Source organism: Solenopsis invicta, chromosome 12 (genome assembly GCF_016802725.1).
Source record: "Solenopsis invicta isolate M01_SB chromosome 12, UNIL_Sinv_3.0, whole genome shotgun sequence".
In the NCBI taxonomy this organism is placed as follows: domain Eukaryota; kingdom Metazoa; phylum Arthropoda; class Insecta; order Hymenoptera; family Formicidae; genus Solenopsis; species Solenopsis invicta.
The window spans coordinates 8,486,028-8,511,500 of record NC_052675.1 but is presented as its reverse complement, the minus strand read 5'-3'; the positions used below and the strand labels follow the sequence as shown (position 1 = coordinate 8,511,500).

The 25,473-nt window shown below is 44.1% G+C and overlaps 1 protein-coding gene across 1 annotated transcript in view; it reads right to left on the bottom strand.

Moving 5' to 3' along the window:
• The window catches only part of LOC105198519 (sonic hedgehog protein A), a 42,215-nt gene extending 20,032 nt beyond the window's left edge, over positions 1–22,183 (bottom strand). Inside the window, exon 1 of the mRNA XM_011165255.3 lies at positions 19,134–22,183. Within this exon, the coding sequence (XP_011163557.1) occupies positions 19,134–19,523 (390 nt within the window). The 5' untranslated portion in view covers positions 19,524–22,183. The remainder of the gene's footprint in view (positions 1–19,133) is intronic.
• Between the last annotated feature and the right edge of the window lie 3,290 nt (positions 22,184–25,473).

Below are 25,473 nucleotides of genomic sequence, written 5' to 3'. Positions count from 1 at the left end.
GGACTCTGATTAACTGAGCAAAATTTACAGAGATCAGAGATTACGAACCGTGAGGTAGAGCCTTACGGATTTTGCTAGAATGTCTGAGCAACAATAAAAAACCGGACTGTTATGACTGCTGTAAAATCTTATGACGATCATAACGCGATCGCGATTTGCACAACAGTGCCGATCGTTCCGCTCTTTCTGCTCCTTCCGATGGCCAGGTCCTTTTTAGGACTACGGTCTCTCATATCGTTCGAAGACACACGACATTAATCGAGCTATAATCGCGACAAATCTGTCTCGATTAATCACCAAAGAGCGCGGGACGTCGCTTTTGGCGACCAGATCAAATTCAGATTTCAGAGAGTCGATAACTCTCGTTGAACGATCCACCAGGTCGTAAACATCCGCTTAACTTACCCCGCTGGCTCGCATTAACCGAATCAAAAACACCGTAAATTAAACGGGTATTATCTACAGATTGTGATTGCTTTTTGTTCGGCGCGCTGCGCAATAATCTCGTTATTTATTGGACCGCGACTGACGCTTCCGTAAACACGAGTAGGATGTGTGTGATTCGCGAAGAGTCGTTAATGTAACGAGCCGCTGGACTCGGTTGTATTTTACGCCGCTAATACCCCCTGTCAGGGATGGCGTTCAACCATTCTCAAACGGAACTCAAACCCTGCGAAACGAATAAAGATATAACGCAGAGTCAGAAAAAGGCATGGATATCTAGCGTGCGAGATAACGCGTAACGATAACGCGACAAAGGAAATACCTTTCAAGAAAAAGGCGAACGGAAATTCATAGATTTTGGGTAGTTGGCGAATATAGAAGGATTTTTTCAGAATTTTTCATATTTTTTGTCCGCACGGCGTGTTACATGGCTAAATGGCGATCAAATTCGCGATTCCTCACGGACTATTAGACTATAAGCTGGAAGATGTAAAAGGACTAACTACCGTGCGACAGCGACGCGGTTAAGTTGCAAACACAAATTCTTGGACCTTCGCTTCGTCACGTCGTTCTAAATATTTGTACGGATAGATTAGTCGCGCCGTCAAGGAAAACGCGCTTTAGAGAATGAAAGAAATTCTACGTTGCGAGAAAGAAAAACTCTCTTCTCCTTTTTCCGGAGAGACGGAATGGACTGGATGGACAGGAATTGAAGAACATCTAGAGAAAGAGAGCGTGACGAGGGATTGGTCACACCAAAAGATTTTTCGTATCCTTCACAGGGAACATTGTTTAACGATTGGCTGATGTTGGTCAATAAGATTTCTGACAAGCGAAACATGGGATTATATTTGTCAAGAAACATGACATTTCCGTGTTTGAATAGTATAACGCCAAAACTGGACGTTTGCATAGTGTCCTATAATAAATAGCTTTCGTACTTGCTTGCTCCACGTTTCTCAATGTTGGAAACCATCCTAACCCTTGTGCGTTTCCAAGAACAAAGGAAGGAAAGTTTATTTATTAAGAAGCAATCTGAACAGTCTATTTTTTATGTTTCGACATATTTTTATTCAAATATAAAAAAAAATTGATGGGTGACATCGATAATTCGTTTCGTCGATTTCCGTAGTTGTCGAAAAAAATGATGAAAAAAAAAAATAGTTATTGCGTAGCGTGCACGTTACCAAGGTAAAGGAATCATCCTTCCTCGGAAAATGTAAGAACATCGCGAAGAAGTAGGATGAAAAGGAAGAGGAGGAGGAGGAGGAGGAGAAGGGGAGGGGGAGGAAGAAGAAGAAGAAGAAGAGCGAAGAGGCAAGTGAACGCGAAAGGGCTCGTGCTTCCGGCCGATCGCCTCGTTAGCATCGCCGTGTTTCCAGTTGGTGAACGATAACCGCTCGTTAACGGCGATTAAACGGCGAGCTAAACATCGTGGTGCCGCGAGACGAAACAATCTCGCAGGCACGTTGAGCCCCGATTAAAATAAACAAGGTGCTGCTCGCCGCCTCCTGCAATTGCTCGCTCGCTCGTTCGCTCGCTCGCTCGCCTCCGCTCGCGTTTTGTTGCTTTCTTCGCCGCTGTTTCCGCACGATATCCAATCGAGCGAGTTCGTATTTCGAATACACGCCGCGCAATCAGGCGCTACCAAAGCAATTAGTACTTTTAAAATAACAACGTGGAAACAAGAGGAAGCAGCGTTCGTACAAGACTCGAGTCGTTCGCGTTAATAAATTATTATTGCCAATCGCACTATCCGAAATGCGAGGTACTAGAGGAGATTCAAGCTTAGGAATTGGGAATAAAAAGAACGAATACCTTCGAAAATGAAAATTTATCAAATAAGATGAGCCTTATTTATTATAATGAATGAACCTTTATTACGGTTTATCCATTGATAAATAAAAATGTACATCGTTTAACTGTGACTCTTCAGCTTTGTAACAAGTCTCTTTCAACTTTCATTTTTATTCACTAGAAACCTTAATAATCTAGCGTAAAATTTCCATTTTTCCGCCGAGATATTTCAGGATAACTTCTATTCGATAGGCAATGTCGGCGAGCGCGTAAGCTCAAAGACCCATAGAGAGGAAGAAACATCGCGTGGATAAGAGCACAGAGAGAAGCGAGAGAAGGCATATGCCGAAGGGAGGGCGAGAGGGTGAGAGAAAGAGAAAGAAAGAGAGAGAGAGAGAGAGAGAGAGAGAGAATCGTGAGAGAGTCCGGTTGTTGTGTGCCGGCAGGGTCGGGGGTCTTAATAAGATGGAAAGAGGTGCTTTGTGTTGGTGGTTGCACGAAGAGGCGGCCGATAGAGGCAGCCGAAGGGCGGCAGAGTTTACACCTCACCTTGAAAAGGCGTCTTCGTGCCTTACCCGGCTCCTCTCCCTTTCTCCTACCTCACGGCTTTCTCTCCCTCTCCCTTCCCGCTTCGTTTCGTCCGGCACCTCTTCCATCTTCTCCTCCTAGTCCTCTTCTTCGTGTTTGCCCGCCTCGTTAACGCCTCGCGGCGGCCAGAACGGACGCTGCACACGCAGCTATTTACCAGCCGCCTCTTTGGTCCATCTTTCTCTCTCTCTCTTCACAAAGGCAAAGGCCTCTTTTCTCCCCTCGCCACGAAATGCCGATATTTTTAACCCTCTTAGAGCCGGCTTTACCCAAAATACTATGTACTATATCTTTTATCTCACCGTTTAATATCGATAATTGTGATGATGTCTTGCGAGATCTTGCCGCTTCTTCCAATTTTGATAGAAATATGCTCAGTGGAAAGAAATAAAATTTACAATTAATTATTAATTAATTATCAGCAATGTTAATTAAGAAAAAGTCAAGGAAATCTTTCTTTAAATCTTTAAAGTTTCTATAGAATTATTACACGTGTGAGAAAAAACGTAGATTAATTATTAATTATAAATGCATGTATAATATAATTCGTGAAATTTCAAGTTGATAATCTGAAATCTCCATTGGTTGATATCGCGACATTCGGTACGGACATTCAAAGGCGAGACGACTTAGAGAGTTTCACGCAGGATACAAGAAAACCATTAGCGGCCACTATCGTCGTGACAAGAAGTTAAATTAATTACTGGGACCTAAAACAGACGACACGGTGGGGGAAAGAGCGAGACGAAAAAGCGGAGGAGAGAAAGTAGGAATAAGAGAGATGAGGAAAAAGAGGAGCGTCGCATGCCATTGGACATTCCGTAGGACCCCGATGACGCGCTTCGAATTAGGACGATACGAATAATGGGCTTGCGGACATCGGGGAAAAACCGTCCCATAATTCCTCATCGCGAAATTCCAGACCGGCCAAACCTTCCGTAGAATCTGTACCACGAAAAATATGGTCGGTTTTTAGGAAAAGTGACTCGGGACCTCGGTGAAGAACGTCAGGTTGGCCTTCTCTCTCTCTCTCTCTCTCTCTTTTTCTCTTTTTAGTTCGGTAATGCGATAATGAAAAATAACTGCAGCGACAACGTGTCAAGTTACTTGACGATCTCCCGGTCTCAATATTTATCTCGAAACTGGGGCTTACGAGCTCAATCAAAGTTATATAGCTTTCGTACGCAGCCGGTGGTCTTAAAAAAATGTTTTCAACGAGGTATGTCAATTCCGTCGATGCAATCTGGTCCCGTCCGTGCAGCCGGTTTTTACTCGCAGGTCCCTTCTCGCGCGAGCGGCGCCGTCATTCTCTCTATCAACATCTCGTTTGTCGCGCGATCGATAAAATGTGTTGCCGATAAAATGGCCGATCGATCGTGTGCAATATACGCGCTCGGCGGCAAGGTCCCCGCTTAATCGCCGGCGATGATCCCGCGACGCTCCCCCCTCAACTGGGGGAGGGGGAGAGAGATATCATCGATATCGCGAACGTGGCCGGCTCGTATCTCGCGCGCGTAAATTTTTGCGCACGAGCCTGCGACGCGCGATCTTGATCTTGGTCTTGGAAAAAGTGGGCTGCGCCGCCGCGCGCCGCGCGCCGACCGGATGTGGCCGGCGCTCGCGATTCAATCGTGATTACTTTTATTATTAATCTCGACCGCTTTTGTCCGCGTTAAATCACACGCGATGAAGCCGGTCCGGTATCAGATTCAACGGCGATAAGGAATTTGATAACGGTCGTGATGCCGGTCTCTCACGACAAATTACCGGCCATCGGAATTACTCAGGCGTTATCGTGGATCTAGAGACATGCCCCGATCGTATCCGGATGGAAGCATTTTCGGGACGGGGAAATGCATTCTTCGTGTAAACCTCCGAGAAATGAAAACCTCGCGGCGTCGGCGACAACGACGACGACGACGACGGACCCTTAACGGCCGTCGCGCGGATGTTTTGACACGACCCGACACGGAGGGGACAGATGCTTTTCCCCGAAACCCAAGGAAGCCCCATCTCTCGGACTCACTAACCCAGAAATGCGCGTGGCCACGAGAAATCGATGACAGATGAAACTTGAGAGGCGGCGCGGCGCGGCGCGGCGGATCTGATCTGAGCGCACGAAAACCAAAACGATTTCGGCGATATATCGGATTACGATTTCTAGTGGTGCGATTTTTTTTCCCGATCGATGGAGAGCCGCGTATACTCTCGTATGCAGAACGAACGACGGGGAAAAGATTATACGTTGCCTTACCGCGAAAAAATTTCACATCCGCAATTTGGTGCCGCGTTAGGTGCCGAGACGTATGGTGCATCGGTTGACATAAAAAGAAGCGACATAAATCGCGCGTGTAACGATGATCCGGCCACGTGGTTAATTGTATCCGACGACATCATAATTTCGGCGCATAATTTTACACTCCTGCCTCGTAATTCGCGCGCAGGGCAGATTTATGTCGAATAATCTGCGTCGGCGATCGAAACGATGTCGATATAATGCCCCCGCGCTATATTGGTGATCGATGGCTCATCGTATGCGTTCGTGACTGATACCGTGGGGGGTGTGCGCGCATAACCGGTCCGCGCGAGACGGCACCGGCTATTCCGATAAATCGGCGGCGAAGATCCGCGAGGGCGAAACGATCGAACGGCGACAAGGTGAAAGAAATTCACGACGAGTTTAATATCGGCGGAGGCGATTGTACGAGGCGTCACAGCGGGCGCCAGCAGAAACTCAAAAAGACGCGATTACGAGCGATATTTCCACGCTTTCGCTGACGAAATTTACACAGGTATTCGCGATAAGGGAACCGGTTTTTGAAGGACGTTAGAGAGAAGGGCGATAATGAGATTTGAGAACGATGAAAGTTACATGTCGATAAAGGAACCAGCTCACGTCTCGTCATCTGTGTCTGCCGGCTCGTAAATCGCTCAGGACGTTCCTCTCCGGAGGAATTTTTACTATGTAATAAAAGCTTGCTTTTTTTCCGCATAATTAATTAGACAGAATTAAGAAAAAAAATCTCTCTTTTCGCACAGTTCCACCCTCCGTGATGTCGAAGCCGATCGTTAATACTGCGCCAATGGTGACGCTCGATGCAAAAATCAGTGACGTAAGCACGAGGGGGATAATGGTACGCGTGCGACGTAAAGATGAAAGGAAAGATCGAGGAACACTGTAGATTTAATACTTCCGTTCGATATCCTCTATCACGATCGATACTCGGAATCTTTCGCGGAGTTTATTATGGCAACGTAGATGATGGCCGCGAAACCGGTCGTAGCGCGATGAAGAAGAAGATAGAAACGGAGAAGGGATTGAAGATCGGAGGCTGATACACGGTGTAAAGTATATGAAGTAAAGGCGCCGGTAAAAACGGCAGATTCGACACGTGCTTCGTACTCCCATTCGTATCTCCGATCGTGATTGGCACTTCGATCTTCTTGCGAAATTTATTATTGCTCCGGGAGCGGAGAACCGGTCTACTGTAAGCGAAATCGACGTGGGAAGAAGATGGGAGGTGAAAATGTACGGGGAAAAGATGAAGAAAGCTGCGAGTGAAGTTTGCAAATCGGACGTATGCTTCATGTTGTCGACTTCAAGCGAGTCAATTGCAGTAATTTGATTCTCTACAGAATTGAAGTGGATTTTAGATCGAACATAAAAATAGCGGCACGTGATGTAGCTTAAGTCTTTACGAGTCAACTTGTGAACGTTACGATTAACGATTCACTTAAACTGTAGTTCTGCACTTGAAGTAAAACACCGAATTCGGCAAATAAATAAATAAGAAAAACGGACGAATTATTGTGGAAAAGTTGAAAAAAGAAATCAAGAAATAGAGTTTCATTTTGTTACCACACGAGACTTTTCGATTCTCGATGATAATTAAGTAATTTTAATTATGCCTTGATTTTGAATTGATACGAAGCCAATTTTCGAAACGAGATAACGAGAAAGATCGAGGATGGTAGAAAATATTGGAGCGCCGTCAAGGGAAAAGGCGAAGCACGGAAAAAAATGGTAGAAAGAGAAAACGCATATAAGGTAAGAGAAGTGGTCGGTTGCCGCCCCATTAATTAACTGCCCCTCTTCGCAGCCCTCCGCCCCCGACCGTTCCACCAAGGGCGCAGCCATTCACAGCTTGCTGCACTGATCTCTCCCCCTTCTTCTCCACTGTCTCGTCTCGTTCTATCGCGTCGCTTTTTTTTTCTTCTCTTGGACAGTTTCTCGAACGTGCGGCTAATTATATCGAGATGCGAAAGGAGACGTAATTACAAATTAACGATTATTATGCGGTGTATCATCCTAACCGTAAACGTGGTCTCCAACTTGGACGCAACAGTATATTACACGTGCTGGACATTCAACATGATGTCACAAAATTTATGAGCGTATCCTCTGCCTCTTTCATTTCAAATTTAGATACCATAAAACAAGGTAAAAGACGTATACAGAGAGAGAGAGACGTATGTGAAAAAAAATGAGAGCTTAGCCAGTTGCGCCTTAAAAATTTTCTCTAACTATTAAGATCGAAAGTTGAAAAGAATGGCGACTGTAAGCGAAACTTATTCCAAGCCTGTCGTGGAATCTATAATTGAAAAGAAGCGAACGGCTTGCAAATACAGGCCGACACGCATTGTAGTTCCATGCCGTAGGCATAAATCGAACACTTGCATTCGCATTCTTTATAGATTACATTATGTTGAAAATATTAATTAAGGTGATCGGACAAAGTTGCCAATTCACTGTGGCAATTGCATCAGAACCAGTTGGACGATTAACGAGAGAACGAGCCTGCCAGAAGAGCGAAACTTTGTGTTGCATAGGTGAAGTAAGGATTATATCCTACCATCGCCTCTCCATGCATATCAATACTATAAGTTGACTTGAGGATAATCGATATCATTTTACGGTCGTAAAACAGCTGGAAATAAGTGCAGCACACATTTGAACGTAAAATACGTCTTACTATTTTTATCTACCACCGATGGATTGTATTAACGAACCATTCAATTCTTCACGTCGAATTCTCAATTCTAGCTTTAAGGGATCGACATTATTCATCGCTCATTTTCCATTCGCGATTATGCAAGGTTTTACAGGAAATTGCGCAACGAGACTCGTTCAGCGCTTATTAACTCGGAAAGGAGAAACACGGGCACGAGATAAATAAGACGGTGGAAGATTTACTGCCGTTATTTAAGGGATCCAGTCGTCGCGAGCGATCCCACGAAACGTGGACGCAGGCATGCACCAGCGCATGGCGCGGCGGCGGGGACCATATCGGCAGGGACGATTACACGCCGTGGAAGCCATTGTTGTCGTCCTATGGAAATTAATTGAATGTATTTGAATAAGCGCGTTGTTCGCCGCTTGTTCCTACTTGCCCACCTACGCCGAACACGCGCGCGAGCCATAAACCGTGCAGGTCGCGATCAAACCGCTACAGGGCGCTCCAAAGGGCGGACGACATTTTGTCGCGCGAACTTTCGATTTGGAAGAGCAAATGTGCTGCGTAATAAGCGGCGCAGTTGAGTGCAGAATTAAATGTTAAAATACGCGCCACAGGATTAAGTACTTTATCCCGCAATTACGGAATTAAATATATTTTCTATATCGAGGCCCGCGTCGCGACCGGAAGGACGATGCAAGCCTCTCTCTCTCTCTCTCTCTTTCTCTCTTTTTCTTTCTCTCTCGCGACGCCCGTTCTAGAAAGCACAGGAGCCACGATTATGGCCTTCGATAAATGTACGACATCGTCGTAAAGCTGGCGGCAATAAAACGCCCGCAAAGAAAATAAGTCGCGCAGTCGGCCGCGATTAATTACCCGAACCGCAAAGGCGTCATTAAATCCTCGTGGACCGCGGCGGACTGTCGCGAGCATAAAATGAGAATATTAAAACCGCAAATTCGTGGAAACGCCGAGAAAAATGCCGTGTCTCATTGCGTTGACGTACCGTACGCGGCGGAGACACGATTTCTTCTCGCTTTTCTTCTCGCGATCCGATTTAGATTTTTATCCGCAGCGTTCAACAACCATTGTTGTGAGCGAGAGTTTAAAATGAAAAACACAGCAGTCATATAACGGCACGACTGACAGTGAATTTTAAGTATATAATCACCTTTTACCAGCAGAAATTTTTCAATAATTAGCGACTCAATTTCCAAAGTAACACGAGTTTATAAATAAAACATAAATCAGCGACATATGACATAATCAGAATTATGATAAGAAAGTATCATGCAATTTTGATAAAAATTATCTGAATAATATTTGATAGATCTATAGATAGCGCTGATAAATATTACTTTTAACGATTACGATTGAACAACCTTAGAACGGCTGTTGCTCCGAATATGGACCGTACAAATGCGTTTTTGTGCGTGCCGCTGGATGCACGCATCGGTATCTCTGTATCAATACACACGCGACAGATACGAGAGAGTAAGGGTCGCTGGGAGAGCTACGTCCTCTCGTACAATGCACAATGGTTGCGTCCCGTACATTACACGCTTATTTGTTTATTTATTAACTGCACGCTTGTGTTTCGTGTCGCTAACAAGGACAACTCGCAGATTAAGTTCCTTTAACTACTAGTAGCGACTCGGGACAAAGCGAGTCGCAGTCCTTCCGAGGATCTACGCGGATCTAAACTTGAAAATTATCCGAACAAGGTCAAAACTAGGGTTGACGATTTCATCCGGATCTATGGATATCCAGATATCCCAGTATCCGGATAGTGATATTATCCAGATTCTATATTTCGGATAGAATATGAAGATCCGGATTATTTTTTTTTCATCTTATCTAAAAAATATCCGCTTCAATCGGATATTTAATCTCGGATCTATCTCTATCTCGGATATCCGAATATCCGGATAAACGGATAATTGTCAACCCTAGTCAAAACATATCTCCAGGATACTTTTCATCATTGCAGTCGATAATCCCCCAAATCCATTTGTCTTAAATTAATACTTTTGAATTGTTTGTTTACTTCTCCTTATCTTTCAATCATATGTATCTCTAATTAAAAACATATTTCTTTCGATCGCGTTTATTCAGATTCTTTTCACTTGCTTTTAATGATTTTTTTTTAAGTCAATCTATATACATTACGCCGCGTCCCTTTATTTTATCGCAAGATACAATATTACGAAACGGTAATTTTAGCCTTTTGTCGCGGACGTTAAAGAAGGCAATAAGTTGATAAGTTATACGGAGTTGACGTGCGCGACGAAGAAATGCGGACGAGAAGAAAAAAAAAAGGAGAAGCTGGAGTACCAGGGCTCGGGGGAAGACCAGGCGATGACGATCCTTTCCCACGTCGGTCATCGCCGACCTCAAACTGGTCATCGGATTCTTGCTTGTAGCGAATGAAGGCAGTGGTCGACAAGATCACTTTACAGCGCTGATGCACCCCATACTTTGTAAAACTTTCTTCTTCGTGCAGCGAATTTTTCTGACAATCGTAATCGATCAATTTGACAAATTTGATTCTTAAATTGTAACACATTCAACTAAAGAGAGATACTGGAGATTTTCATATTTCCAATCTATATAATTCAATGCCAAAGATCGCTGCAATTAAGTTATCACTTCAATCTCTGAGCATGAAAAATGTAAATTTAAATGTCAATTCAGATTTTACGATATCTCCATTAGAATACCTAGTGCAAAAATTAAGATTCGTTCAATGTAATAGAAACTCCAACTATCGATTAAAGCTGGAGGTTCGTTCAATCTAGACATTATTGAGATGAGATAATTCAAGATACTCTTAACTAGACGGCTCGTGTATAGATACACGGTCCATCTCGCTGCCTGCTGTGCGTACACTTGGCGTAAGACACAACCATGTCTCTTGAATGCGATCGTCGGCCATTTTTACGATTCGTGCTTCGACGTAATCGAGCGATGAAGTCGTTCTCAGTCAATACCGTCGGGATACGACGTTACACATGGTATCGCGGAGCATTCGACGCGCGGAGTAAGTCCGCCATAAGGACGAGCAACGCCATGACGTTCTTTTGACCCGTTTGACCCCATGCACACTTCTCACGATGCATTATGGCGGCCGCTTGGAAGGCCCTCGGCCCTTCCTTCATCCGCTCCCCGTTGAAACTCGGTGGACCAACCAGATTACGTCTTTCTCTCTCTTCCTCATTTGTTGCCTCTCTCTCTCTCTCTCTCTCTCTCTCTCTCTCTCTCTCTCTCTAGCGTTCTCTTGCGCGTTCTATCTTTCTCTCTTTCTTCGGTTGTCCTCTCTCTGCTATTTCGCCGTCGCTCTTACTCTATCTCTCTCTCTTTCTCTCCTTGTCTTTCTTATTGTCGCCACATTATCCTACACATAATCGAACGCCGCGCGTGAGAAAGAAAGAGGCCACAGCTTTCGCTTGGTGCTTATACGCGGTCTCGGTCTGCGGTCTGCGACTTAAGCATCGTTCACAAGGAAGTTTGCGAAAAGTCGTATTAAGATTATTCCCATCGACATTTTCATCATCATTGAGGAGCGCAAGAGAAATTCGATCAGTCGTAATCAAAAATTTCAAATTGTTTTAAGCCGAAGCTGTATCCTCTCATTAATTCTGTTTTAACAAGCATCACTCCCGTCCAGTACCGTTCATTCGAATCAAATTGCATATTGCATTCTAGTTTGAGTACATCTATATTCTCTCTCGCAAGTAGCGCATGGAAGAATATTCCGAAGCGTAGGCGAAGCCCGATGACACATTCTGTTAACGGGTTCCGCCCTGAATGCTAAAGCATCGTGACGGATGAATCTCGATGAGTTCCATTAGAAAAGCGAGGTGATAATAATGACGATGATAATAATGATGATGACGATAGCCGAGTGGAACAGAAACACCGGAATACGCTGTATCAGCCGAAGCCGTTTCCTCTAAAAGGTTGCATCCTCGGCAGGTAGGTCGGTATAACTGGTTCCATATGCGATATAAAATTGTTCCGAAACGTCGATGGGACTTTAATCAGGACTCGTCGCCGTCGGCACCGAAGAAAAACAATAGTATAATTCTTCTCAACGATGTTCTTTTGCCAACCGCGCGCCTTTACGTTAATTTCAATCAGCGGAAAAGCAATGTCATGTAAAAGAAAAAGAATTAACGGCTGATCGTAAAGATTCTGGAAAACATGATCACCCATTTCAAGACGCTTTCGCGTCGTCGGACGAAGGAGACGAGGGGAGAGGGAGCGTGCGTAAGGAAATCGAGAGGAGGGAGAGCGATTTGTCGCTGTAAAGGCATGAACGATCGCATCGGGGTTAACGGAGGTAACCTCGACGTCTGGACGTGCGGGAAACAAATGCTCGTGGATTTACGAGGTTATGCCTGTGCGAAGATAACGGCGCGCGAGAGGCCGGGTAGCCCCCTCGAAAGGAACGTTAAGGCAGCGCTAATCCTGCGCTCACATTAGTAAAACCCGCCACGGACAGCCGGCAATAAGTAACATCGGACACGGAGAGGATATACCACGGTTGCGTATCGCGGTTGCGAAAGTTCGAGCGCATTTATGTTTATCGATCACGGCCGGATTTTTTCGTTTCGGAAAAGATCTAAGAAAGAGAGACGCGACACGCCCCCCAGTTATCATCGTTTATTTAAGACATTTAATAAAATTTGTTACATTGTATACGTATTATATGTATTGAAAAGTTACGTTGCCAATAGCACGAAACATATTGCGACAACGAAGCCAGCTGCGCGTAAATCGTTGCTATTGTCCGCCAGCAAATAGACGCCTATTCGTTGGCTCGGCCAATAAATAAATTCTCAGGACGTGCGATCATTTGTAGTGAACGCGCGTCGTAAATTTTTGCGGGGGCCGCGGGATATTTAACCGGTATCAGCATGATGAATGCTTAATTTTCCCGGGCGCCCTTTTTTTCCTTGCTGGAGAGTGAATTATTATTCAAACTCGCGCGCGCGTGTGGGTTGATCTCCGCGCGAGAGCTCTGTAATCAGCGCTCTTTTTTTTCCGACCGATACGTTTGCAGGGTAAAATGTCGTACGGGAAAGCAAAGCGGTCTATTTATCGCTTTCCAACAACGCCGATTATCGCGTTAGTCGATTGATTACTACGACACGCGATTGGTATTCAAATAAAGGGAAAGAAAAGCAAATGCGAGCAAATCCACCTGGTCTCACCTATGGTTGAAGCGTCTCGAGTCAGATTTGCGCAAGAACGTATTGTGGTGCTTCTGAAGCATTGTCTGAAGCATCTCTTCCAAAGTTAAGTTCTTAAACAATGTCAAGTTAGATTATCGATTAGGAAAGAACATAATTTAACTCTGACGATGTATGTACTAGATTTTCAATATAGTTTTGCATTGTTCACAGTTTCTATAAATGTAACTTGTCAGTCGCAAATCTCTCTCTCTCTCTCTCTTTAAATTTTGTTCTAATTTCTTTTTGTTAAATAATGTCAATTAAGTTTTCTTTTTATTTTTATTTTTCTTGTATAGCTATGTCATATTTCTGTATTTCTACACTGTAATATTCTTAGAGGGCTGTGTCCTAAAATATAAATAAAAGCACAGTCAGTCTCTCTCGCAGCGCAGAATCGGCAGGCCGGGTAGACGATCGAGGTAAGCTGTGATCACGCATTTCGCGAATCCGATCCTGCAAGCTTCGCGAGCATTCGGAGCGTATCACGTGCCGCCACGTGCGCTTATCGGATTACCCGGTTGATCATCGCCCGTCATTGGACACCGGCTGCAAGTCACTGCAAGCGGCTCGGGACGCTATATGCGTGTACTCTATATGCGCGCTGCGGCACTTATTGCGATCGCCTCGATCTCATCGTGGTAATCATTCGCGACTACTTTGAATTACACGGATGTCGCAAGCGCGCACGATTTAGCATTCCTTATCGTGCGTTAGTTTCATACGCGATTTCCATAAAGCAAAACAATCGCTTTTGACAAGTGCGTCAGCTCGTCCCTTAACTTCGTCGCTCTGATGGTTGATAAATTCTTGTCGCGTCCACGATTCGTTGAGAAACACGACGAACATTATTAAGTGGTGCAGAGGGAGAGAGATGGAAGAGAGAAAAAGAGGCAGGAAGAAGAAGGAGGTCGCGATCGGACGGAATCGAGAGGAGCCTCGTGTGGGATAGAGCGACGGTCAGGCGCGGAGAAGGACAGCGGGATGAGGAACGAGAAGCGCGGCTATTAGGTTTATTTGCCGTAATTGGGGGAGCTTTAACGCGCTAAACCAAACACCGGTTATGGCCGCCATAAAACTACCCACAATCACTTAGAGCCGGCGCGGCGCGCGGTACGCGCTTTTTCTCCCTATTTATTCCGCGCGACCGGCGCTGCTAGTCGCCGCGCGCGCGCGCGCGCGCGCGATCACGAGGATGAGCAGCGTGGCAGGACGAAGGACGAGTCATCGGCGATTTGTTATTCCCCCCGGCTCTCTCGAGCTACCCTTGCGCCGACTTCTCGCGCGCACCTTTTACTATCGCTTAGTACAATTTTCAATCCTTCTGTGATCCGCCATTTTCAAAATTACGTTGTCTTCCGAACCGGAACGAACCGAATTTGTTAAATTTTTTCTCAATTATCGAACTTGTCTACTTTATCCAGAAACAGATTCTCGATTCGCATTAACGTTCTCTCTAAATCTGAATCAGTAGATAATCACTGATTACCAGTGGCATACTTGGCACTGATAAATTAATGATTTCTTTAACTTAAAAGTCAATGAAAAGTTACTAGTAGTAATTGAAAAGTTGTTATTGATCAGTGTATTAATAAATACACTCGTAAATACTAATAAATACGCAATAGTCATTAATAAATACACGATAAATTTATTGATCTTTCAGTTCAGATAATCACTGATTACCAGTGGCGTATTTGGCACTGATAATCAGTAATTATTCACTGATTTAGATTTAGAGAGTTGGTAAGAATTTTCGCAAACGAAAACTCAATTTAAGCTATCGCGACCATATCTAACGTTGGGTATAGAATACAAATTTATTGCTGTCTTTTCTGTCAATTACTACTAACTATATTGCAATTATGCGACGTGCATGGCATTTTCCAGAAGGAGCAGTGGTTCTAGTCAAAGCACTTGTCACCGTTGGAAATAGCACTGTAAATTTTTCGCGCTTTAATCTGCAGAAGTCTGACGTCTCGCTGCTTATAAATGCTAAAAATTAATTTATCCGAGATTGTAATGAGCAAGAAAATCTCTGATTATATGTGGGCATTAATCACCGTAGCGAATAGCTTTGCTACGCTTCGCGAAAGCAAATATCTTATTTCATTTATGTTTTACAAGTGTTTTGATGTATGATCGTCATTACTTACGAACGAGCAAAAAGTGTCGAGAAATCATCTCTCCCGTCATCCTTTTACATTAATTGCAGAAAAGCGTGCTTCCTTATTCCGAGATGCATATATGAAACATGACGTTAACGAGGACGCACGTGAGCTACGGTTCCGACGGATCGCGGTTCGGTTTGGGAGACTTCGATGCCCGGACAGGTTCGAAAACGTATCAGATTAAAAATATTGCCGTACGAGCGTCGGATAAGCGTAATCACTCACGTAATCACACCCACTGGCTACGTAGAATTAATCCAAGTTACAATTACACGTTGTGACAGTTGTGAAAATATTTTACGCTAGAAACATGAGGTGTTAACAATAAGGGTATGTGGGAGCCTTACAAAAGAAGATGGATCGTTCCATTGGCACCAAGCTCAAATATTCAACAGTTTTTCTTTTTGTGACTTTAAAACTTTTCGAGTGTCTAAAGACCGGATTTTCGGTCTATTCCCATTAACTGCTTGAAAACCGATTGTCGGCTTTCAAGATATTGGCACAAAAGATCGAGAGAGGGCTTTTCCGAAAAATGATTGTCGTAACCCGCGTGCTTCTTCAAAAGCACAGCATGTATCGTCTGACAGAAGAAGGAAAATAAGTGGCGCGGCGGCGGCAGTTATCTTGTGGTAATGTTTGAACGAGTGAAAATACCGCGACGTTGATAGATTTGATGGCGGGCCCGGTGTTCTTTTAGCGGCATGCCGGTAAAGGCGGTCCTTCTTGGCGAAATTCGAGTAAATACAAGGCCAGAAAAGAGAGAGAGAGAGAGGGAGAGATTGTGTGTGTGTGTCTACTCTTTGTATTTCCACCTCGGCTGTTAGTTTACACAGAGCAACAACCGGTCCGACGCTGTGCGGCGCGCAGTGGTGCCTAAAGACGAACCCAGGACCACGAGCTATTGTAGCAAAGAGCACGAATATTTACCGTGAAAATGAACAAGCTTAATGAGCTCTTTTCCTTTGATATACACAAATCAAATATATTCGCGTAGATAAATTTTCTGTCGTGTTCGCGGCTCCATTCAAACTTGTTGAAGCCAGTTCGTACGCGCTTTCTGCTTTCTGCTCGGCTTTCTAGTTTGAGAACTTTTGTAGTCTTCCAATGCTTTTAATATTTTCCATCAGGCACCGTATACTGATATGAAAAACTTTATGAACTGAATTAGAGTCATTGTACAACAAATTGACTTAAAGATGTATCTTTAATATAAATATATAAACGGCGAAATTTTCAATATATTTTACTGTGCTATTTGACAAAATGTACAGTATTTTATCATTCGAGATATTTGCATTTCACTTTTATACGCTCAAATTAGGTCGGTGTACAGCGGCTTTAATGTGCACAGTGCACACTAGTGCAGTCCAATCGAATTCTCTATGTAAGACAATTAGTATTAATACCAAATTTTTGAATCAAATATATCTATGTGTATATATTATTTATCATTTCCTAATTACACAACACAACGAAACGCGAGAATTAAATTGTGTTCAGAATTTATTCGAAAATTATTCGGACTCAAAATGTACTTGTTCATTATTACTGTCCCAGAAACGATCGATGTTTATTGATTCATTTATTTATTGATTCTTTTCCTGCATCATGGCGCTCCATAGAAATCGGATACAGGGAATTATAATTAATATAGGACACACAGATATAATAATTAACATAATTTTGCATGGCAAAAATATTTCAAGAGTGCTTTTAATAGATTGACTACCGCTTCATCCATATGCAGATGACACACATTTCACTTCTTACCACTCATTTATAGACAGTATTTTGAAAGAAATCAGAGATTAGAGGAAATAAAGTAGAGAGTAAAAAATGCATATTTTCGAATTTCAGGTTTTAAACACACAGCAGAGTATGTCACGGCTGGTTTAGTAGGAATTTCGAGCGAATTTAGCATAGCAAATTTGGGTTAAAGTATCAATATGCTCGAACGAAATATCTTTTGACGCACAAAACAGATTTCGTTGTACTTACAAACAACTGTTTTGATCTAGAAAGCCTATTACCTGCCCTATTCTCATCGTGTCGTCCCTTATTAGACAGCAATTTAAGATTACATCGGTGTATTTGGATATTTTTTGGATAAGCTTTTAAGAAATCAGGTTTTGCCCGCTTAAGCACCACTGTACGCGGCGCGGCGCCGAGGCTGCCTTTTGTGTGACGCGGCGATGTCGACTTACAAATTGGAATACAACGGAGCGAGAGTTAGGAGAATCGTTTCACGCTTCGCGGGGGCGCCAAGTGGAAGGCAAACACCGATAAAAAATGCATGAATAAAGCACTAATGGAGCCTCCGTGGAAGAGAAATAAACCTCGAATAGTCTTCGCTTCTTAAAGGTGATGACGGGCAAGCGATCGGATGTCCTTCTCTCGCATTCAGTTCCCACAGCATCCGCGGATGATTTTTAAGTCTCAAGAGACAAATTTACATGAGAAAGATCGTTCACGAAGATCATCTAACTAATCGCCATTATATCCGACGTACTACTGTATTTTATTTTCGTTCCTATTGTATAAATTTCTAAGAGGAAACGCGTCCTCGTGACTCTGAAGAAATACGATTACTTCAAAGTTGACGGCGAGGAAGAATCGTGCAGCGTAATAGTCTCGTACATAAACTATCGATTTTGTCCGTATGATGCGAGCATGATCGAATATGATCGAGCCGCTTATCACGCCGGCTAGCATTTCGCGTGAATCACCTGCCGACGTTTTAACGACGTGCAGTAGCCAGTTTGTTATACGGACCAAACCATACGGTGACACGCATGAAAGTAATAACACACATTACTGCGCGTGTCGTTCATGCAAGAAACTGTCGATCGATATATTGAAAAAAATTTCCTTTATCGAGATACCTCACAAACGCATTTAACCGAAGCTACATGTGCGCCTTTAAAGGGTTAAATCACACGTAAAGCATAAAAATAATCTTTCTTAATAAAAAAAAAAAACCCCCGATGCGAACTTAGAAAAATTTATGCAAGTGCAGCTACTAGCAAAGTCTAATGTAAAGATTTCTGACTGCATTTTTGCTGGGATTTCTGATTACCATGCTTCATCAACTAGACCAATTGACGAGGAAGAGAGAAACCCGACAATCTCGATAATGTCGCGTTCAATTTTCGCATTAATTAATATGATGCTAAACGCGGCCACGATCGATTGGTCGTGTGATATCCCTCGTAAATACGGTGTCATTTCATAGGATGATTCACCGATGCGTCGGGCTGCTTCAAGGACGGCCGTCTTTATCACAACTTGAATAACAGAGTTTCATCACCGGCGATATTAGAACTGCCATAATTCAAAAACATTCCCTTACAAGAAATAACGAGGTCTCAGAATCGAATTACCACCGCTTTAAGAAAAATGGAGATCTCGAATCACATTTTTGCGTACTGTTAATGTCGCTTTTTATAAGAATTATCAACGCAAATCTTTATGATGATAATTCGGTTTCATTTGCAGTTGCGATACTTATAAACTTAAATTGAAGTGAATACATTATAAATACATTTTTGAATAAATATTTCCTAAAGATACTTGTTGCGCATTATAAAATAAATATTTAGAGGTGCAAATAAATGAAGGCACTAGATTTATTTTAATAACTATTATATAATTTAACTTTAATTTCATTCATGATTTTCAACACACATAATCCACAGTTTGTCTACAGATTTATTTTACGTAAATTACTGAAAACTGTTGCAGTTTTAAATTAATAATTAATAAAATTAATAAAGTGTTAAATTAATAAATTTTTTATACAATTGAAAAAAAATTTACATATTACAATTTCCAATGAAATAATAAGAAATTTTCATATTTTTCATTTTGATCGAAAGTTAATACTTTATCCTTCATTTATTGGCATCTTTTTGTTTATCTTTGAACAGAAGAACACGCGCATTCACCTGTGTCATGAGACGATCAGCGCCGGTGCCCTCTTCGTCCTTAAAGATGATGTCCGAGTTATAATTCGGTACCAGGTCTCTGAACCTGGAATCAAATCTAGATATTTTTCCCTCGCTGAGTCCGCTTGCCGGTAAGGTGTTCTCGCTGACATTTGGCACATGCTGTTTAAAGACCAGAGGTGTAGGCTTTCTCAGATTCGGCCGTCGGCCGGCGCCTCGGCCGGGTCCGCACGCCAGAGCAAGACCACCGCCGTTATCGAGCACGGGCAGCCAGAGGCTGAGGATCAGCAGGAAAACCTGGAAGAGCGAGGTACATGTGCCTACGCGACTCCCAATGGCACAGTGGTGGGTCGCCTGGAGGCCGCGGCGACGATGATGATGGTGCACCATAATCGCGTGCCTCTGCCTCGAGGTCGACCTTGCGCGGTCACTGCTCTCGTCGTCTCCAGAATGGCTGGCAGAACGACAGTGACGACGACGACGACGACGACGTCGACGACGGCGGCAACGACGATGAGGGTGACAATCCGCTTGACGTTTTGCTACCAATTATTCTCCTCCGCCTCTTGCCACTGACCTCACTCACGCTTAACCATAACCAGGGCATCACACACACCCCCCCGTGCACGCACTCTTATCACCGATGTGATCCCCGTAGCTGCGTTGATAAACTCCACGCGCGACTGACCAAAACCGATGACGATGATGATGATGACGATGATGGTTCACTGGGAGAACTCGAACGGAAAACAAGCGACCGATCAATCGTGACGAATTGACGCGAAGCTACAACCTCCTCCCGAGGAATTGGAAAAAGATTCCGTTTTTCTTTTCCGTGAATACCGAAAGGAGCCGACATGTGTCACCGGGATATTATCAGACAGATATGGTACCAAGTCGAAGAGTCTACGAGGGCGGATCTTTCTACATCCTAAGCGTCGTCGGATTCGATTGGAGAATCATTCAAAGCCGGGTTTCTTCGACTCCGATCGACTCCGATTCTCTCCTCTAGCGGTACCGGGCGGCTCTTTAAATTCTCACGTCGGCACGCGCCAACACTCCCGCCTTTCCGGAGCGGAACCCTCTGCTCAATCGTTTTCGTCGGAGAGGAGGTACGTGCGAGTCGACTCACTTGACTGAACTCGGACGACGTCCGGAAGCTAGCACGTTTTCCGGACGAGCCGGTGGTGGGAAATGCAGGATGGGTTTCGGTGGGTACTCCTGCGTTGTTTCTTTGGCCTGACCAGGTCCAGGAGTACCCCTCTTCCTGCCCCCACCCTATGGCAAACGACCGGCAAGACCACCGCCGCTGGCTGCTGCTAGCTGCTGGTCCCCGTGAGGCTTTCGTGGCCTCCAAAGGTGGTGGTGGATGATCTCGCCCCCCTCCACCTAGGGCCTCCTGGTACGCGTGACTGACGTCACGAGGCCCGCTGTACCTCTATTGGCCGGGGCGGGGCGTTCACCAGGTAAACGAAGACAGGTGCACGTGACGGGAGGGAGAAAGAAAGAGAGAGAGGGAGAGAAAGAGTTAGAGAGTGCGAGAAAGGAGGAGCGAAAAAAGATAGAGAATGAGGAGAAAGGAAGAAAAAGAGGCTAATCTTCCAGCTTTCTTCTTCTTCTTCTTCGGCTAGACACGATCGGTCTCTCATTCTCTTCTCCTCTCTTCACTCTCTCGTGAATTGTTTCTTCGTTATTCACCATCCGCCCGTCTCTTTTTCTTCAACCATTTTTCTCTCTTCGACGTTTCTTGTCTATCTCACTATCATCGATTAGACTACACTTCTTCTTTGTCGTCGTGCCGTCTTACCTCGTTACTCCGTTCTTCTCTTCATCGGAGTGCGTTGCTTTCCTCCTATCGCGCTCTCTTTTAAATTGATTTCATCATGGTGTCATTAGGTTGTCCAACGTTATGCTACGTGTAGAACTCATCGCAAAGATTCTCTGACGATTTTCCACCCCTGAGGGATGCATCGGTATCCCCCGTGATAAAAGTAACGCACGAGGCGTGGGAGGCTTGCGAGAATGACCTTCACGAATACTTGGAGCGCCGTAAGATTTCGTTCTTCGTTCTCTTCTTCCTTTTTCTTCTGCAGTTTCTTCTTCTTCTTCGCTCATTCGGTTCTTCCCATTTCTTTTTCTACCATTAGTACTCGTGGCTCACTTCGACGTAGCCTCGCAATTCCTTCTCGCATCTTGCGAGATTTTCTCGAAAAGACTTCGCAAAACTGACATTTAAATAGCGTGACTTTTGACGCTTATGCATAAATTAAAGGACGCAGACACGTGCGAATAATAAAATTAGCAACTATCATTTATTAGAACATTAATCGTTCTCTTCTTTGCGCGATTGTTAATTGATAAATGTACGTGCGGATTGATACAAGCCGTTCATTATCTCTTTGAGCGCTTTGACGCTTTACGAGATATCGTGAGAAAAAAAATCCGTGGACGAATCATTCCAAGTACGGATGTGCGCGCGTTGCACGATCATTGATCATCGTCATCGTACGATCTGTTCAATTTAAAAGAGAAACGCGATTGATACTTGCACGTCGAAGGACCGATTATATGCGAGCCAAATACCGTTCATCGGCGGCGGAATGTATCGCGCGATTAAAATATACGAGGTCGGGCACACGGCTACACGGCAACTGATATGAAAGTCTAAGTCTACCTCGCGGAGGGTGGAGAACAAGCAGAGAAGGGGGATACGGCAAAGAGTTCAGTTTACTGATAATAAACATCTTTCCCGAATACACACAGGCGGTCGCTGGTCCGTCCGCATTTACACAACGTCGTGCCGAAACGTGCCCGCGGCATTCTGGCGATAACTACAACCGTATTGGAAAGCAAAGCTTTTCGTCCAGCCGGGAAATAATATTTCCTAATTCCTGACAGCAATCATATAAGTGCTTCGCTTATTCTCTTGACAAATCTCACGGAAAGAGACGAGAGAAAGTTCCGTTTAATATATTGACACGTTGGATTTATGAAATTATAAAATCGCTCTTTAAATAAAAAAAAAAAGGAAAATATTTCTTCTCTAATCGGTCTAATACAAATTATAATTGATTACTTGAATTAAATACATATTTATCTACTTGTTAATATAGGTATTAAAATTTAAATCAAACGTACTATAAATTATATTTCAAGTACAATCATATTTAGTATTTATACATTGAGAGAAAAATTTGTTAAAATATTTAATCTGATACGATCAACTGAACATTGAGTTCAACAAATATTTCGTTGCACGAAAAAGTTGTAATTCATTCATGTCAACTGTCAAGTTTTTTATCACGAATTAAATACACCAACTTAATATTTAGTTAAACGTATCGGATTAAATATTTTAGTTCTTCAGCAAATACTTTTCTCAGCGTACAACTAAGGACTTTCGCGAGAAATAAAAATTAATTTTTAATTTGTTAAGAAATATACAAATAAATAAAAGTGACACTTTTTGCTCCAAATATGTCGAGGAAAATTTACGAAATATCTACGTGAAAACTCGCAAAAGTTCTAAATAAAATGGAGAATAATCTTAAAAGCAGGAAGATAACGTCTAGCGAGAGACAAGAGGCTCGTGGCATTCCGGCTTTCCGACGGAGTCGAATTTTCCGCGGGTTCTCAACATTGATGCCGCAAACTTGATTTTCCGTGAATTTTCCTCATCCCGACGCATCCGGAAACACAATGGCCGAATTACGAGCCGTATGCGTCGCCCTACGCGGAAAGGGGGAGAATTACGGCCCAATGAAAGTATAAAATGTCGCTCGTTAACGGAGCCAATGCCAGAAATCGCTGAAACTTGCCGGCAATAAAAGGTAACGAGTATTCGCGGGCTGTAAACATCCGTGGAACGCTACTCCGGAACATTTCATAATCCTGTTACGAGGCACTTTGACTTTCGTGGCCAGCTGCGGTGTGCGTGCGCGTATGTGTGCGGTGCGCGCGCGGGGGATTGGAAATAAAATTCTGCTATCGAGGTGCAAGTAACGGCGCGGCGTTGCCGTACCGTGTAAGATTGTTGCATCGTGAGAAAATATAAAGGAGGAGAGAATATTGTCGGTGGTCCCCCGTGCAGGGTGCGCGATTAAGATTCCTTCTGTCGCGTTAGACGCTCTTCTCGTGACACTCGACTCCGGCTGAGTTATGAGGCCAACGAAAATAGCATGCTATCGATGGTTTTATCGCGTCAAAACGCTATGTATCTATTATATCTAACAGTCTCGATTGCGTACGATTCTTATCGGATACTTGCGGACACTGATACTCGGCGGAACGTCTTAATATCTGTGCCATATTACATGTCCCGTATCATCAAAAGTATTTTTCGCACTTATATTTCCAATTAAATTCACAATTAATAATGAACGATGATCTTCCTTAACCCCCAATTAAGAAACAAAGTTGAATCTGAATGCATAAAAATATACAAGGTTCTACTATCAAAGATGGTAGAAGCGAAAGGCGACTTGTAACACGACTTTGGCAAAAAAAAAAAAATACGTACATACATATAAAAAAATTTGTCAAAATTTGAAGGTAATTTCATTATTTAGTAATAAACTTTTTGTCATTCTCATTTGTCGAGTCGGGAAAATGTTCGGTACCGAAAGTTTTTCGTCATCTTCAACTTTCTGCCGGCAAGACGTGCGGTCCACGATGCGTCCCTAACGTATGAGCTCAGCTGTCTCTTTTTCGAGGTAACACGATATCCTGGAGGAACCTAATGTCGAGCAAGCGGAGGTAACACCGGCCGAACGACGACGGTCCGAGTGGGCCTTTCGTGTAATGGACGGCTCAAATATTTATCATCGGCCGCGTAATTTAAGGTGCGTTTAGCAAACGGAAGACGACGCGAGGAAAAACAAACAGGACAGGGGCGGTGTGGCATAGCCGGCGAGAAGGAGAGAACGGCGGAGCGGTGGCGAACAAGGAGGAGGAGGAAGAGGTGGTGGTGGAGGAGAAGAAGGAGGAAGAGGAGGAGGATGAGCGGGGATGCTGAGGGGGGTCAACAACGATAAGCAGGAGCGAGAAGGCGCCGAGGGCGAGAGAGGCGGAAAGAGTAGCTCAAAGGGGCCGCCGCGGGGTCCAGAGGGCCTTGTGAGAAGGCGCAAACCCCAATAATAGCACCAGAATTTATATACCTGCACGAACTCGGTGGAGAACGGTCCCGCGACTGGAAGGGTCCGCCGACCCAGGGACGGCTCATTGGACAATACTCTTCAGCGCTTCTGGACAATACTCTCGAGCGAACGCTCGCGAGTCCGTTTCTATCTCGGCATTCGCTAACTTTGAATGTCAAGCTACGTAAAATCGCTAAACGATACGTCTACAACATTGATAGTCGGAGTATTTATGACTCTTCGAAAGGAAAAGAAACCGCGCGCGTTTGAAAAGAGCATGTACCTTCGATGAAAATCGATGCTCTGCGCGATTTACGTGTACGTGTTTCGCGTAAGGGCGTTATACGTTAGACAGTTTTGCGAGAAGGGCGTACGCAACGTTGATTTCAGGTGCGCGCGTCTCTCTCAAAGCCGAGCGGCCCTGCGTTTCGCTGTCGTCTAGCATCTTCTAGATAGACGAAGAAGTTGAGGAACGGAATGAGGGAGAGAGTAGAGGCAGCAGAGTTCGTGGCAGCGAGCCTGGAGAACGAATCATCCATCACGGATGGCTCAAAGCCGTATCTTCTAGTGGTCGGTACCCGCCGCCGGTACTGTGGATGCCGCAGCGTGGCCAAATATTGTGAAAGGTCCAGAAAAGGCAGGAACGTGAAATAAATTTCCTGCGCCGATGTGAGAGGGAAGACGGGAGAGGACAGAGGGTGGAGGGAGGAAGAGAGAAAGAGAGAGAAAGGGACAGGAGAGAAGCGGTAGAAAAAAGCGAGAACATTGGTCTCCCTCCCTTCTGGTCAGCTCGAAACGTTGCGTCTTGTACTTGTGCGTGTCGAGATGGAGAGACGAAGAAGGCTCTTTAACCACTGTCGGCTCTTTGAACCCTGCCGATCTCTCTCGCGCGCGCTTTCTCTCTCTCTCTCTCTCTCTTTCTGCCTTCTTTTCTCTCATCTTTTCGTGCCGCCTCTGCCCAACGCGCTATCATTTTCCTTCTCTTTCCGTGTCTTTGTCTCTTTTACCTTCAATAGCTGCTTCGTGTTCGTATACAAACCGAATTCTGGTAAATGATAGAATATCATATACATTTCACACGTGAAAAAAAAATCATTTATTATTCTAGCCAATTAATGTCCCACTCTCATCAGCTCGATTCGCATCAGGCACCTCCCTCGTCGTTTCTTTTTGACTGAAAAACATACGAGTCAGGTTTTTACATA